The following is a 16,873-nucleotide window of genomic DNA, read 5'->3' as shown; positions in this document are numbered from 1 at the left end:
GTGAGGCTGCAGATGGGCATTGATCAGGCTGCATTGATGGCAATGGTGAGGCTGCAGATGGGCACTGACCCTTATTTTGCTTCAAGTTCCTTATTAAAAATTTAAGTTTTTTTCCTGAAACTTCCCTCTTAAAATGAATGTGCGTGTTATACGCCTGTGCGTGTTATACGCCGATAAATATGGTACATCACTAATATAGGTAATAATTGGTAAGCTGAAATCTATCAAATTTTTTTGCTGTGGGTTTATTGCTGCTTTACGACTTGGGAGGAGTCACCCCTGGGTGGTTTTGAGGGTGTCGGCAGTGAAATGTTTTTCCTCACTGCAGGATTGTACCTTGGGGAAAGCAATGTGGGATCAGTGGAGTAGCACCACAGCACACCACCTGTGAAACATGCCAAGTGTGAATCAATCACTCAGTGTTCCAAGGCATGGAAAAGATATCTTTGTCTTTCTAATACCAAATGTTTTGGACTGTTACATGTGATATTGCACTGATGTAATTTCAAGTTGTGGATAGTTGTAACCAGGGCTGTCTTTTGGCATGGGCACCCCTAGGCACTGCCCAGGGGCCCCGGGTACATGGGAGACCCCACCCCCCTTCTCCCCCTACATGTGGACAGGAGGTGGTGATCATTGGCGGGGCTGTGACATTTCAGGCTGCTGTGGGGATCTTCAGGATTCTCAGATGCCAGTAAATATGTAATTTTCTGGCACCTTCCTTTTCTAATTGATTACAATCAGTGATCGGTACCACTCACTAAATGCGTTCAATTATAACTGAAGCATAGCAAACTGTGTGTTTACTAAGCTTCAATGTAGAAATGAACAGGAGCATCTATCTCCCGTTCATTCATTTTCAGTGCAGCTGAGGCTGCAGAGAAAGGGACTGGGGACTGGGTTTCCTCAGCCCTTTTTTCTGTTTCAAAAAGGAGACTTTAGTGGTCTGTTTAGACCCCTGATATCTCACCAAAGATCACCCCTCCCCCATCAGCATTGTACCACACCCAATATGTAGCATAATTTATCAAGGCTCTCTGAGGGAATGGGGAACCTGGGGACTTGCTGGAATTGGGTACCTATGATGGACTAATCGCTTTTTACGGATTATTGCCAACTATGGACCCCTTGGACTCTTTGCCCCCTCCTGTGGGTTATATGTCATTATGGACTCTGCCTTTAACGGACTGCTTTAATGACTCCGAGATCCCCCCAACAACACTGTGCCACGCCCAACATGTAGCATCATTTAGATCCCCCAACAGCACTGTGCCACACTCAATATGTAGCATAATTTAGACCCCCCAACAACACTGTGCCACTCCCAATATGTAGCATAATTTAGATCCCCCAAGAGCATTGTGCTATGCCCAATATGTAGCATATTTTTGCCTCCTCCTCTGTGCCGTGGCGTGCTGTACACTCTGCAGGTCACAACCTCCCTTGAAGGGGCCCCAGTGCATTACTTTGTCCAGGGGCCCATCATCCTATTAAAATGGCACTGGTTGTAACTTGTTTATTACTGAACAAGTTAAAGAAAGTTTAAGCAAAGAAATTCCTGGCCTCATTACAGTGGCAAAAGAGACTGCATTACAGAAAGTGGACATTTGAATTCAATTAAGAGTGGAGGAGAGTTAAACTCTGAAGTTTCTGTGTAAACCTGGTTGGCTCAGGGGCTGGTGGTGGGATCAGAATCACCCTCCTGGCAGTGGTAGATACCTCAGGTATCATGGACCTCATGTGTTGGGTTGGATTCTCAGAGCCTGGAACATGAAAGACATAGGTCTATGTGAGAAGGTGGGCATTAGGGTGTAAGTGGGTGCTTCCAATGTGTTAAAGTTTTTTTCAATGCAGACTTAAGTTTCTCTGGGTTAAGTCTGCTTTTTTTCTGTTACAACTGTTACAATGTTGTTGTGTGCACTCTTGGTTGCACACAACAACAATAGCAGTGGTGGCCCGTTCATAAGCGGTGCAGGAGCACCGCCCCCCCTAATCCTTGTGCCCGGCTCCTAATCTACATGCAGGGTGCCGAACGCATGGCTTCCAAGGGTTTTTTTTTTATTTTGGAAGCACATGATTAGAGGCTGAGGCTCTAATTGGCTTAAAAAAAGGGTGCCCACCCAGTTCTGTGACAATAGAGAATTAATATTTGCTATTCTCTTCCTGATTCTCCTCCCAGCCAATCAGGAAGCAGGTCTTAAGACCCGATTGGTTGGGGGGAGAAGCGATCATATTGGCCGCCAAGAAGGAAGCCGCAGAGGAGGAGGAGATGCAGGGTAAGCCGTCATGAAGCCGCCGAGGAGGAGGAGACGCAGGAAGGAACCAAAGCTGCCTGTGACCTTGATGGGGTAAGTTCAGGGCTGGTGGGCGGACTAGCGAGCGAAGGGGGTAGGGGGATTGACCAACCGACCGGTTGGGGGTGTGGTGGGTGATTTGTTTGCCGCCCCCCAAAAAAATGGAGCACCAGCAGCCATTGTCCAATACAAAGGTATTAACCTTGCTGACCAAGTTTTCCCAGCAAAACCCTGGGACCCAACGCCCCCTACAGGTCATCCCATATACATAGGAGCTCCGTTGCTGGAACACTGCCAAAATGTAGGCTGCTGGACTGAGTCCAGCCAGGACTGCTTTAAGGACTTTGCTACTACTCAGTTATAATTACCCAATGGGCACTAGAGCACCTTTGTACAGGATTATGTGAGAAGTTGCTTTACAAGAACTGTTCCTGTATGTTTGCATCTCTTTAGTAAAAACTGTTAGTATTCCTCTAAATGCCTGGTTTAAAATCTCAATCAAAGTGGTGAATCGCATGCTGTATCCAAAGAACAAGGCTTACATCAGAAGACTTTTAGTGAAAAGAGATACAGTAGATTTAGAGGAAAGAGACGATGTAATAAACGGGTTATATGGCCATTCCTAGGGACAACCATACTTGTATCATTGCTTAAAACAGCCAACCAGCCAGGAAATGGGTGATGTAGCATATGGTGATGGTTACTCTGGTAGTGAAGGGGTGTTGTGCTTATCCCCTTTACTAGTAGCCGGTTCCCCACATACTGGGACCAGACCCGTGGCACAGCATACTTAGGGACCTAGCCTGGATGGCCCCCGAGAGAGAGAGAAAGCAAGCACAAATTTACAGAATGAAGTTAATTTCCTGTCTCCATTGATAACTGGACATGTCACTGCTGATTTTGCATGGCCACAGGAACCTAGGCAATTAGCAAGTGAAGTTCTTAGTGTCTCCCACTAGGGTGTCTAAGCCCTGCCCACAAAGGGGTTAAAGGACTGTTGGCTACTGAGATGAGAGAGAGTGTAAGAGCTTGCATCTGTGCACATGGGAAAGATACAGGCCATGGCCAATCAGTTGCCTGAAGTTCTGTTTGTTAGGAAAGCTGCTAAGCTGCATGTGTTGGTCACATGTATAGTATTGAGTAACCTTCTTGCATACTTCGGTGCTCCAACACACCAGGTACAGGTCTCTTACACAGCAGTCATAGTGTTGTTTGTGTAGCACCCTCCAAGGTAGGTGCTTAGAAGAGAGTGTAGTTTTTGGTCTTTCTGCTTACCAGGAAGATTGTCAGGTAAACATAGAGTGCTCTCTGTCTACCAGGAAGCAAGATCTATTGGTTAGGTCTGCTCGTTGTGCTCCGGTGCAGCTCAGCTTGTCTGAATGTCCCACACTGGTTCAATAAAGAGGCATATTGGACAGTGGGAGGGGACCTGACAAGTGAGGGCCCAGGCATTGTTACAGCCCTGGCTATTGGCAGAGGAGAGTGCTGCATTGCATGCTGGGATACTGTATAAATGTTAAGGGCACATGTGCTTGGGGTCTTTAGGCTGGAGAGTGGGGTCTCGGAGGGAGGGGATGGCTGACCCTTCTCCGTAGAGGTTGCCATGCAGCCTTGGGTAGTCGACCTAAGGGCCTGAAGTCAGAGAAGAGCTGAATCCAGAGGTCCTGCAGAGCTGACTGGAAGGGGGACATCAGAAAGGATCTGATTTTGCTGACTGTGAGTACAGATCTGTGTCTTTGGGCCTAACCTGTGAGGGCCACTCCTTCAGCTAGAAGAGTCAGTGGATGAGTGTCAGTCAAGGGGATGCTAAAGAGTGTCCTGAAGATAAAGTAGTTGCATCAAGTCTGCTGCTAGTGAGAGCGAGATGAGTTAACCTTTCCATACATGTGGCTGTATGGTACTGTCTACTCTTCCACAAGTAATCCGGTGAGGCCAAATGAGAGTTGTCCTTATCTACTGTGAGTAGTTCAAGTTGGAGTATCCCACTAATCCCTTCTCCCACCCAAGTTCTACAATAAATATCAAAACCACAAATACCCTGGACTGTTTATTGAGTAACGAGCAAACTGGAGTAAGGGGGCAATAAGTGAAAATCCTCTAGCAACTGGCTGCAGGTAATCAGAGGGAGGCCTAAGAAGTCAACACACAGCAAGGCCTACGGGGACAGTGCTACATTTGCAACAGTACTGTCCGTCCCTCCTCTTTCCTAGACCAATCACAGAGTACTTAGAATTCTGTAAACTTACCCATTCAATAAATGCAAAGCTTTCAGTAAATAGACAGGGAAGAGAAGAGCAGGCAAAGTGGCTGCTGTGCAAAAGAACTGTATCTCTCTTCTTGGAGTGCTGAAGTATATAGCGAGAGCACTATCTGTGCTTAATAAACCAGTAAATTGTAAACAAAAGAGAGAGAGATCCAGAAGTTGGCATACACCACCTTGCACGCAACTCCTTGTCTACCCACAGATTTTAAATGTGTCTTATTTTCTGGAGTTCTTCTTCTAACAAAATGCTTTACCTTCATTTTCATTGGAAATTGGTATTGACAATAATCCAGACTGCTGAATTGATCCTTTAAAAGTAACCTGAAAATAAATGAAAGGAGCTGGAGTTAAATTCTGCAGAAATCAGTGGGAATTGAGGCTCTAATTGGCTTAAAAAAAGGGTGGGCTGGGGGCGCAGAGCACTGCGCCCTGAGCCCACCCAGTTGTGTGACAATAGCGAAATTAATATTCACTATTGTTTTCCTGATTCTCCTCCTGGCCAATCAGGAAACCCAATTGGCTGAGCAGAGAAGCGATCCTATTGGCCACAGAGGAGACGCCGGGTGAAGCCGCCACCTGCTGCCTGGAGGAAGAGCTGCCCGCGACCTAGATGGGGTAAGTGGGGGGCTGGTGACCGACTGATCTGACCGACCGCCCCCCCCCCCCCCCAAATATAGTGCCAGTCACCACTGAGTGAAAAGAGCGGATTGGAAGGAAGGGAAACACCCCCTTTAACACAGCACACAGGAACAGAACAGAACTGAGGGTTTAAATCACTGGAGCTCCCTCCCTCATGTCACCTCTTTTCTCTAAAGGCCCATATACACGATCAGAAAATTTGAAGATAAATTTCATCCGATGAACGATCTGTCGATTTTCTGATCGATAGTATGCTGCTTTTGACAGCCAATTACGAATTGGTAGACAAAAACTGTATTTGCAGGCTTCAAAATTTTTGTCTGATGTGACCACAACGTCCAATTTTCTTTTCATTAGTACAGTTTTCTGTCAAAAAAAATTTGAAAAGCAAGACTAGGCATGCTCAGAAAAAAAAGAACACATACAAAACAATTCAACACATTACGTCACTTCTGACTTTGAATTCTGTCGTCAGAATATTTTCGGATGGCGAGTATCCTCTTCATTTTCGATTTAAGATGAGCATCAAACAAAAAACTGACGAAAATTCGTCCAATAATCTGACCGTGTGTACGAGGCTTTAGTGTCAGGAAAACTTGTCAGAAGTGACTTTTACAAATAGCAGAGGAACGAGGCAGCGGGGGGAAATAACACTTGGTGCTCTGGAGTGGACTGAGACAAGTACACACTATAGAGGGGTGTGCTTTGTTCATATTTCATGTCTGAGATTTACAACCACTTTAATGGTATTTGTTCAAGTTTATGAAGTACAAAAAAAAATCATACTTGACAATAAGCAATTTGGATGGGAAAAATCAAGGCTTACCAGATACTGCAAATCCAAGTGCTCGGCTTTATGCTCCAGCTCTGTGCGCTTAATGATATAGTCCACCTTGGCCTCATGCTGCCCCTCACATGGAAGAACCACATAAAAGGAGTGGATTCTCAGCAAACTCTTGCTACGAGAGTAGACGGAATTAAGGTTGAGTTCAGCATAACCGTAATCTGGTGTAATAAAATTGGGCACATGTTTTTGCTCTGATAGGTTTGTTCTGGCCTATAAAAGAAACAACAGTAAAAACGTATAGATAAAATATTATAACACCATCACCTACTACCTTACAATGGAATACCCACTAAGTGCAGTACAGCACCTCACATGCTTGTCATAGATCAAGCAGAGGAGAGCTTTGTGGTAGACTCGTCTACCAGCCTTCCCCAGACCCTGTTCACATGTACCTGAAAAGGGCAAAATTATTTTCCAAACCCAGAAGTACTTATTCAAATAGTTACCACCAATTTTACTTGTCCTGTCCAGCTGCTCGTGTTCTCGAATGTGAAGGACACTTGCCCCTTCTCATTGGTCACAAGAGTCTGCATATTTTGGCTTGGAAAACTGAGGTGCACTGTATGGCCAGCAAGAGGATCACCAAAGGAATCTGTTACAGAAAGCTATAGAGGGACATAAATATAGTAAGAATAATACCATTTTTTATTTAATATTACAGGTATTTATATAGCGCAAACAATTTTACGCAACGCTTTAGATTATATTGTACATTCAATATCCGCTGATCCCCACTGAACAGGTGGATGAAAGGTCCGTCTCTGCTCACTGTGTAGAGACGGACCTGTCAGAGCCCCGCTCTCCCCTCTTGGGGTTGGGCCCTGTGCTCCTTGTGGGGGGCTTGAGTTGGGCTCACTGCTCCCCATCCTCTTGGACTTCTGGTGTCTCATGGCGGCAATGTTGAATGTTTAAACGTTGCAGCTATTTAGGATATGAATATACAGTATATCCATATGGTTAGTAACTACATAATGAAATTATGTTATATCAAACATGTTTGTGAAGCTTCTAATTGTATTTCCATTCCCCCTAATTTTTCCACTGTAGATACTATTGTGTAATTATAACCACCTACCCTTGAAGAAGAGGAACTACGTAATCTCTCGAAACACTTGGGATCTTGGTTGTACCATTGACAGAGAATTGTGGTTATTCATTTTGTATTGATTATGTTTTCACTGTAACCTCATCAATTGTATTGGTTTAATTCTGCACTACAATTTTTTGGCTGTTAACATTTACAAATAAAACATTTTTAGACCTTTTTAATTATAAATCCTACTTCTTCGGAGTTTATGCCCTTAAAAGTCCCTCTAGAGGGTTTTTCTCTAGATTAGTTAGGTGGGGATGTGGGCATCCTCTACTAGTCCCTCTCACAGCAATTAGCACATCAAATTCTTGCTCTCCTCTATGGGGAGATCAGATGAAAATGGACCGCTGTTCGTTTTCATTCGATCCCATCCGATCAAATCCTCCAGAAGGATGGAAAATAGGGTCACTATCCCTCTGGATTTCACAGATGGGGTGAATTGAGGGTCCAATTGGGTCCACCTGAAAAACTGACAGGTGGATCAGAAAGCCTTTGTGAAAGGGGCCTTACTGAACTAGCTGAAGCCATATTGATTGCCTTGCCTTGCACAGATGTTCCAGATTATGTCTGTTCTAGTCTTAGTAAATTGCCCCAGCATTCATAAAGTTATGAGGAGGTTGGATTGGTGAAAGTAGTCCTACTGACTTTGGGAAAGTTGCCTATCTCCATTACATGGATGGCTAGGTAGAGGGGTGGTAGAAACTGGTAGCCAAGACACAGTTTTATTGCCCCAACCATTTAACTACTTGCCGACCGCCCGACGCAGTTAGACTGTGGCAAGGTGGCACAGCTACGTGAATCGACATACCTGTACGTCATTTCGTACACTAGCTCCTGTGGGCGCACGCCACCGGTGGTCAGAGGGGGAGCCAATCAGCGGGTCATTCCCCACAGAGGCAGAACAGGGATCTGCCTATGTAAACAAGACAGACTGCTGTTCTAACAGGGGACAACACTGAGATCTTGTCTTCCTGCTAAGCAGGAACACGGATCTCTGTGTTGTCCCAGTCAGTCCATCTCCCACATAGTAATGCCCCGTACAGACGATCGGATTTTCCGTCGGAAAATGTGTGATAGGACCTTGTTGTCGGAAATTCCGACCGTGTGTAGGCTCCATCACACATTTTCCATCGGATTTTCCGACACACAAAGTTTGAGAGCAGGATATAAAATTTTCTGACAACAAAATCCGTTGTCAGAAATTCCGATCGTGTGTACACAAATCCGACAGACAAAGTGCCACGCATGCTCAGAATAAATAAAGAGATGAAAGCTATTGGCTATTGCCCCGTTTATAGTCCCGACATACGTGTTTTACGTCACCGCGTTCAGAATGATCGGACTTTCCGACAACTTTGTGTGACCGTGTGTATGCAAGACAAGTTTGAGCCAACATCCGTCGGAAAAAATCCTAGGATTTTGTTGTCGGAATGTCCGAACAAAGTCCGACCGTGTCTACGGGGCATTAGAAAACACTTCCAGGGAACACACTTAACTCCTTGATCGCATCTCGTGTTGACCCCTTCCCTGCCAGTGTCATTAGTACAGTAACTTATTGGGATTTTTTTTTACCATAAATATAGTATCTCACAAAAGTGAGTACACCCCTCACATTTTTGTAAATATTTTATTATATCTTTTCATGTGACAACACTGAAGAAATGACACTTTGCTGCAATGTAAAGTAGTGAGTGTACAGCTTGTATAGCAGTGTAAATTTTCTGTCCCCTCAAAATAACTCAACACACAGCCACTAATGTCTAAACTGCTGGCAACAAAAGTGAGTACACCCCAAGTGAAAGTGTCCAAATTGGGATCAAAGTGTCATATTTTGAGCGGCCACCATTATTTCCGAGCACTGCCTTAACCCTCTTGGGCATGGAGTTCACCAGAGCTTCACAGGTTGCCACTGGAGTCCTGATCCACTACTCCATGACAACATCACAGAGGTGGTGGATGTTAGAGACCTTGTGCTCCTCCACCTTCCGTTTGAGGATGCCCCACAGATGCTCAATAGAGTTTAGGTCTGGAGACATGCTTGGCCAGTCCATCACCTTTACCCTCAGCTTCTTTAGCAAGGCATTGGACGTCGTGGAAGTGTGTTTGGGGTTGTTATCGTGTTAAAATACTGCCCTATGGCCCAGCAGTCCAAGGGAGGGGATCATGCTCTGCTTCAGTATGTCACAGTACATGTTGGCATTCATGGTTCCCTCAATGAACTGTAGCTCCCCAGTGCTGGCAGCACTCATGCAGCCCCAGACCATGACACTCCTACCACCATGCTTGACTGTAGGCAAGACTCACTTGTCTTTAGACTCCTCACCTGTTTGCCGCCACACACGCTTGAAACCATCTGAACCAAATAAGTTTATCTTGGTCTCATCAGACCACAGGACATGGTTCCAGTAATCCATGTTCTTAGTCTGCTTGTCTTCAGCAAACTGTTTGAGGGCTTTCTTGTGCATCATCTTTAGAAGAGGCTTCCTTTTGGGAGACCAATTTGATTCAGAACTTAGGACTTTAAGAACCCAGGATATGGAGTCTCCTAGAGTGCCCTGCACTGGGCGGTGCCTAATATTGGCTGACATAGTGAGCTTGAGGCTCGGTTCACATTGGTGCGATGTGGGAAGCCCTGCAAATCCACTACGGGTTCCAGCATCGCACCCGACTCGCAGGCAGCTCACACTGCCATATGCGAACCGCTGGGAGTGTCAATGCAAAGTTAATGACACCCCCAGATCAATTCGCATATTGCAGTGTGAACTGTTAATTCACACATGAATCGGATTGCTTGGGTGTGAACACCCAAGCAATCCAATTCTGGTGCGGACCAAAAAAAAGGGTCCTGCACGACTTTGGTCCGAATGCGATGCAAATTCAACCATACAATCTGAATTTGTATCGCACAGACATCGCATGTGATTTGTTCAGCAGTGTGGTGCGAATTACATGCGATGTCGCTTAGCGCACTAATGTGAACCCAGCCTTGTTTGTCAGTGCTAGCAAATGTTTTGGTCTAATGTCTAACTCCAGCCAAAATCATTTTTCACTTTTCATTCTCTTTTTTGTTTTCTTTGTTTGTTTTGGATAGTGTGGAGAAAGGTTAGAATTTCTGTCAAGTTTTAAGTTTCTGTGTCATATTAAGGTGTTTTACCTTTTCCCACTCTATAGAAACGGTTTCAGATGTAGCTGGCCTTAAAGTGATTATCCCAATTAACCACTTCAGCCCCAGAAGGTTTCACCCCCTCAATGACCAGGCCATTCTTTGTGATACAGCGCTGTGTTAGTTTAACTGACAATTGCGTGTCCTTGCGACGTTGTACTCAAATAAAATTGATGTCCTTTTTTCCCTACAAATAGAGCTTTCTTTTGGTGGTATTTAATCACTTCTGCGGTTTTAATTTTTCGCACTATAAACAAAAAAAAGACCAACATTTTTTTTTAAAAAATAATATTTTTTACTTTCTGCTATAATACATATCCATTAAAAAATTTTTTAAAAATATAATTTCTTAATTAATTTAGGCCAATATGTATTCTGCTACATATTTTTGGTAAAATAAATCCCAATAAATCCCATTATTGATTGGTTTGCGCAAAAGTTATCGTGTCTATAAACTAGGGGATATTTTTATGGCATTTTTATTAATTGTTTTACTAGTAATGGCAGTGATCAGCGATTTTTAGCTGGACTGTGACATTGCGGTGGACAAGTTGGACACTAAGTGACACTTTTTGGTGACCAGTGACAGTAATATAGTAATCAGTGCTAAAAAAAAATGCACCGTCACTGTACTAATAACACTGGCAAGGAAGGGGTTAACATCAGCGGCAATTAAAGGTTTAAGTGTGCTCCTAGGGATGGATTTCTAACTATGCGGGGGATGGTTTAACTGGAGGAAGAGAGAGATCTATGTTCCTGATTAGCAGGAACACAAGATTTCTCTCTTCCTATCTGACAGACGGCCGTTCTGCCTCTCCAGTGAATGATCGACAGGACCCGGTGGCCAACACGGCCGCTGGACCCGCTGATTGGCTCCCGCTGTGTCCAATCACAGCGGGAGCAGGTTGCCGGTACCCAGAACAGGAAACAACGTACAGGTATTTTGTTTCTCGCACTTGGGCCGCCATGCTGCATTAAATGTGTGGTGGGCGGTCCAGAAGCGGTTAAAGGAAATGGAGGCTGTCATTGCTGACCACTACTACTAAAAATTATAGTTGTCTATCATGGGTCACTGATCCAAACCAAGTATGCAGATCTGGAGTTCTGACCTCAGTCTGATTTACTAATCTATATTCTTGTTTTGGGTTATTGATCTAGAACAGGGATCTCCAAACGTTTCTAATTGTATTTCCCTTCCCCCTAATTTTTTCCACTGTAGATACTATTGTATAATTATACCCACCTACCCCTGAAGAAGAGGAACTACGTAATCTCTCGAAACACGTTGGGGACTACTCTGATCTTGGTTTGTACCATTGACAGAGAACTGTGGTTATTCATTTTGTATTGATTATGTTTTTACTGTAACCTGATTGTTTCAAACATATTGTCCTTCAGGCTTTAGGAGGGCCGGAGTGTGGCCAGCAGGGGTAGAAATGTCATGGGCCTGGCATTAGCAAGAATAAATATGGCCTCAGGGTTGGTGGTCGAAGAGGAGGAGTTTTGCCCCTATTAGGAGGAGGAATAGTATCCCGTCATTGGTATCGGTGGAAGAAATAGTGCTCCATTGTTGGTGTCAGTGGGAGTAAGAGTGCCTCATATCAGTGGGAGAAATAGTGCTCCAAGGGCCGGATAAAGGCTAGCAAAGGGCCGCATCTGGCCTTTGGGCCACAGTTTGGCAACCCCTGATCTAGAAGATTCTGAAACAACAAGAATTAACGGAGGTAGGTCAGCAATGACAGCTTTTCAGTACAGGTTTGCTTTAAATAGTAATACTGTAAGAATTCAAGGTAGAAAATGGAGAACAAAGTAGTATAACTCACCAATCCACTGTATGGTATTCCAGGTTTGTAGGTGCTTTCATAGTCAACAAACTGCACTTTGTTTATGATATTTGAGATTGGTGTCACACTGCTGGCTGATAACTCAATTCCTGCACAAAGTTAGAAAAAGGAACACATTTATAGATTTAGGAGTGCAGTACACTGGGGTGCCGTGACGTGGCCTCTACAGCTTATGAATATATTTGCAATGTGTGCAAACGAAACCCCTTATTTTAACGTGAACTGTAAGAAAGGGTAACTCAGTATGTTGCAGGCTGGCTGGTAAGTGAGCTGGGAATTTTTGTTTGTTGACATTTTGACTCGAGTCGCCTTTCCAAAAGGAACACAAAGCCCAACTTATTACAAGTACTAATAATACAGCAAGTAATTGGTGAACACAAGTGTAGTAAACCACAGTATTCAATCAGCAGCTGGTTGTCAAATTGTATAAGCTTCTCCTTCCAGTTTTATTAACCACTTCAGCCTGGGAAGGATTTACCCCCTTAATGACCAGGCCATATTTTTGTGGTCGTGCGATGCTGTATCCAAACAAAATGTATGTCCTTTTTTTCCAACAAATAGAGCTTTCTATTGGTGGTATTTGATCACCTCTGCGATTTTTATTTTTTGCGCTATAAACAAAAAAAGAGTGACTGTTTTGAAAAAAAAAACAATATTTTTTACTTTTTTGCTATAATAAATATCAAACAAATAAATAAAAAAAATAATTCTTCATCAGTTCAGGCCAATATTTAGTCTTCTACATATTTTTGGTAAAAAAAAAATCACAATAGGCGTATACTGATTGGTTTGCGCAAAAGTTATAGTGTCTAAAAAATAGGGGATATATTTATGGCATAAGTTTTTTTTTTTACTAGTAATGGCGGTGATCAGCGATTTTTAGCCGGACTGCGACATTGCGGCAGACAAATCGGACACTTTTGACACTTTTTTGGGACCATTGACATTTATACTTGTGTCTTTTTTCAACCTCACCTCCTATGTAACTATACAGCGATCAGAGCTAAAAATAGCCACAAATTACTGAATAAATGACACTGGCAGGAAAGGGGTTAACACTAGGGGGATCAAGGGGTTAATTGTGTCCTAGGGAGGTGTTTCTAACTGTGGGGGGAGGGGACTGACTGGGAGTACAGAGAGATCGCTGTTCCTGATCACTAGGAACAGCAGATCTTTCTCTATTTCCCTGACAGAACGGGGATCTGGTTGTTTACATTGACAGATCCCCATTCTGGCTCTCTGAGGAGCGATTACGGGTCGCTGGCGGACATCGGAACCTCGAGCCATGCGCATTTGCTCCGGTGGCATGAGCGTGCCCCCATAGCCCTTAAAGTGGCTGCTGTACAGTTACGGCAATTCGTTTAGGGGAGCCAACCTGCCGCCATATAAAAAAACAGCGGCTGGTCAGCGAGCAGTTAAAGGAGTGGAGTATGCTCACTCTGCAAACTCTATTTTCATGTATCTGAATATAGTGAATGAGGTGAAATAAACTGAAAATCCACTTTGCAAAGAATACTCAGTAATAGGGATGAGCCAGATGTTCAACTCGAACATTGGGTGTTCACCTCTTCGCCAAACAGCGAACATTAGGCGGTGTTCGCGGGAAATTTGAAAAGCCGCAGAACACCATTAAAGTCTATGGGACACTAACATGAAAAAATAAAAGTGCTCATTTTAAAGTTATTGCCATAAAAAGTGTTTGGGAACCCGGGTCCTGCCCCAGGGGACATGTATCAATGCAAAAAAAGTTTTAAAAACGGCCGTTTTTTCAGGAGCAGTGATTTTAATAATGCTTAAAGTGAAACAATAAAAATGAAATTACATTTCTAAAGAAAAAAAAGTCATTTAAAACTGATCGCGGCTGTAATGAATTGTTGGGTCTCGGCAATATAGATAAAACTCATTGAAAAAAATGGCATGGGTTCCCCCCAGTCCATTACCAGGCCCTTTGGGTCTGGTATGAATTTTAAAGGGGAACCCCAAACCAAAAATTTAAAAATTGCGTGGGGGTCCACCCAAAATCCATACCAGCCCCTTCATGTCTGGTAAGGATATTAAGGGAAACCCTGCTCCAAATTTTTAAAAAAATGGCGTAGGGGCCCCCCCCAAAATCCAAGCCAGATCCTTATGCGAGCACACAACCTGGCAGTGAAATATAAAAGTAACAATCAGCGCAAACAACTGTAACCAATCCCCCAATTGCAAGCTGAACACTACAGGTAATCACATATGCCTGAAAGGTAACTGAAATAAAGGGGGTAAATGCAGCGCAATTTAAAAATTGAATGAATTCCCCAATATTCACCAATAGGGTGATTTTGAATACAAAATTATCCTTGATTACAATATTCAACACAAAAAATTTGAGAGGATAATTCTTAAACATTGGGATATCCTCAAAAAAGATAGCATTTTGGGTACAGTATTGCCCCCCGTCCCAAATTCGTTTATCGAAAAACCCCCACGTTGAGAGACATTTTAGCACCTAGTGTGGTGGATCCCCCTGCAACCAAGAAGGAAAATCGGATTTTCAATTTCCTGACAGGCTTTTATGCCTGTGGGAGATGTCAGGCCTGCAAGCAATGTAGGGGGAATATCAAGAGAAGGAAAGACTTCACAGCGTCAGCTACTTATAAATACTATCAGATTAAACATTTCATAACGTGTAATACAGTAGGGGTCGTTTACATGTTGGAATGCGACTGCGGACTCCAATACATAGGTAGGACTTCAAGACCTATGGGAGTCCGCATTGCCGAACATGTGAACAATATCAAGAGAGGACTTATTACACACAACGTTTCTGAACATTTTAGGATGTTTCATGACCGCAATCCCAGATGTTTAAAATTTTGGGGCATAGAAAAAGTGAATCCACATTGGAGGGGGGGTAATTTTATCAGGCAACTGAGCCAGCGTGAATCCATGTGGATTCATGAGACTCAGGTTTTGATCCCCAAGGGGTTAAATGTGGAATTCGATCTAAATTGCTTTATATCAAATAAATAGTTCTATATGGGTTATGTCCAGATGGTATATTTTAGTTATTTTATTGTTATTATTTTTTATCTTTTTGTTTATTTTTGTTATTTTTTGTATGTTCGTTTGCAATACACACAGAGATGGCAGCTGGAGATTACTTCCGTTATTTTTATTGGTTTATACTGTATTTTTAGCATTTAATTCAATTGATATATTTACCCTTTTTGGGATATATATAATAATTTTAAAATTTTTCATTGTATGGGTGAATTATTTTTCCCTTGTGGTGGTGTCCCCGTGTTGAATGAGGTTTATTATTTAACTTCCGGTTCCGCCACTTAGTATGTATATAGGGTTTGACTTTTGTTTGGACGTAGGACTGGTTGTTGTGATGGTCCGGTTGCTAAGGAGGCTTTTTACTTCCGTGCGTGCCGTAGCCCAATGAAACACCGTCCATTCTCCATAAAGGCCGCCGGGTGACTGTCAGGCTCCACCCCTCGCTGATGAAGTCCAATAGGACGTAACTCCGCGTACGGGGGGAGGAGCTATGTTGCGGACGTCACCCGCTGCCAGACTGTGCGTGTCGGTACTGCATTGCACTGCAGTCCGACTTTTTAAACTTGATACCACTAACGCTGATGAGCGCCTGGTTTTTATGATATTTGATTGAACTCTTTTCATTAAACGGATTACTCTTAGAGAGTTTTTTCCTATTTTTTTATATCCACATATGGAGCGGTTTTCATCTGGATTTGGAAGTTCACATCCCTGGGGTCTCTGTGTTGGATGGCTGGCTCATCCCTTCGGATAATTGGATCCTTAAACTACAGTGTTCCTCTTCAGTGACATCACCAAGGAGTATCATCATCCCCCAGGGGATACACGTGAGTTTGACCCCTGCTGTGCAGAGGTCCACTTCCTTTGGTAAGCGCAACAGGATACTGCATGCAAGATTGTTCCCTCTGTCGCTGGATATTATAAGTGGACTTGTCCAGATTGAATATTGGGGAATTCATTCAATTTTTAAATTGCGCTGCACACACAACCTGGCAGGCTGCATGTAAAGAGGGGGGGGCGAGAGAGTGCCCCCCCTCCCCCCTGAACCATATCAGGCCACATGCCCTCAACATGGGGAGGGTCCCCCCCAAAGCATCTTGTCTCTGTGTTGATGGGGACAAGGGCCTCATCCCCACAACCCTTGCCCAGTGGTTATGGGGGTCTGCGGGCGGGGGGCTTATCGGAATCTGGAAGCTCCCTTAAACAAGGGGTCCCCCAGATCCGGCCCCCCTATGTGAATTGGTAACGGGTACATTGTACCCCTAACCATTCACCAAAACAAAATGTCAAAAATAGTAAAGAAGACAGGAGACACTTTGGGACAAGTCCTTTATTAAAAAATAAAAAAATAAAAATGTCCCGCGATATAAATCTATCTCACGCCGCCCAACGAACTGAAAAAAGAAAAAAACAAACAGCTCCACCCCCATGGAAGGCTCCCACCCAGTGACGCTTCTTCTCGATGACAGCTGTTATATAGCTGAGGGCGGGGCCACTCAGTGATGTAAATGGGCGACCCCGCCTTGCTCTGACGTCACGTAGTGTCAGACCTGAAGGGCCTGGTATGGATTTTGGGGGGACCCCCACGCAATTAAAAAAAAATTGGTTCGGGGTTCCCCTTAATATTCATACCAGACCCAAAGGGCCTGGTAATGGACTGAGGGGGGACCCAAGCCATTTTTTTCAATGATTTT

General features: G+C 43.8%; 1 protein-coding gene across 1 annotated transcript in view; it reads right to left on the bottom strand.

The window, feature by feature from the left end:
* LOC141105653 (alpha-2-macroglobulin-like protein 1) overlaps window positions 1-16,873 on the bottom strand; it is a 245,551-nt gene that overhangs the window by 168,647 nt on the left and 60,031 nt on the right. The window contains exons 10-13 of the mRNA XM_073595630.1: window positions 12,120-12,229; window positions 6,490-6,648; window positions 6,023-6,253; window positions 4,812-4,878 (exon numbers count right to left, since the gene is read on the bottom strand). Coding sequence (XP_073451731.1) covers window positions 4,812-4,878; window positions 6,023-6,253; window positions 6,490-6,648; window positions 12,120-12,229 — 567 coding nt within the window. The remainder of the gene's footprint in view (window positions 1-4,811; window positions 4,879-6,022; window positions 6,254-6,489; window positions 6,649-12,119; window positions 12,230-16,873) is intronic.

The sequence above is a fragment of the Aquarana catesbeiana genome, linkage group LG08 (assembly GCF_042186555.1).
Source record: "Aquarana catesbeiana isolate 2022-GZ linkage group LG08, ASM4218655v1, whole genome shotgun sequence".
Classification (NCBI taxonomy): Eukaryota; Metazoa; Chordata; class Amphibia; order Anura; family Ranidae; genus Aquarana; species Aquarana catesbeiana.
Note: the sequence above shows the minus strand (reverse complement) of the source record. Positions and strands in the feature narration are given on the sequence as shown.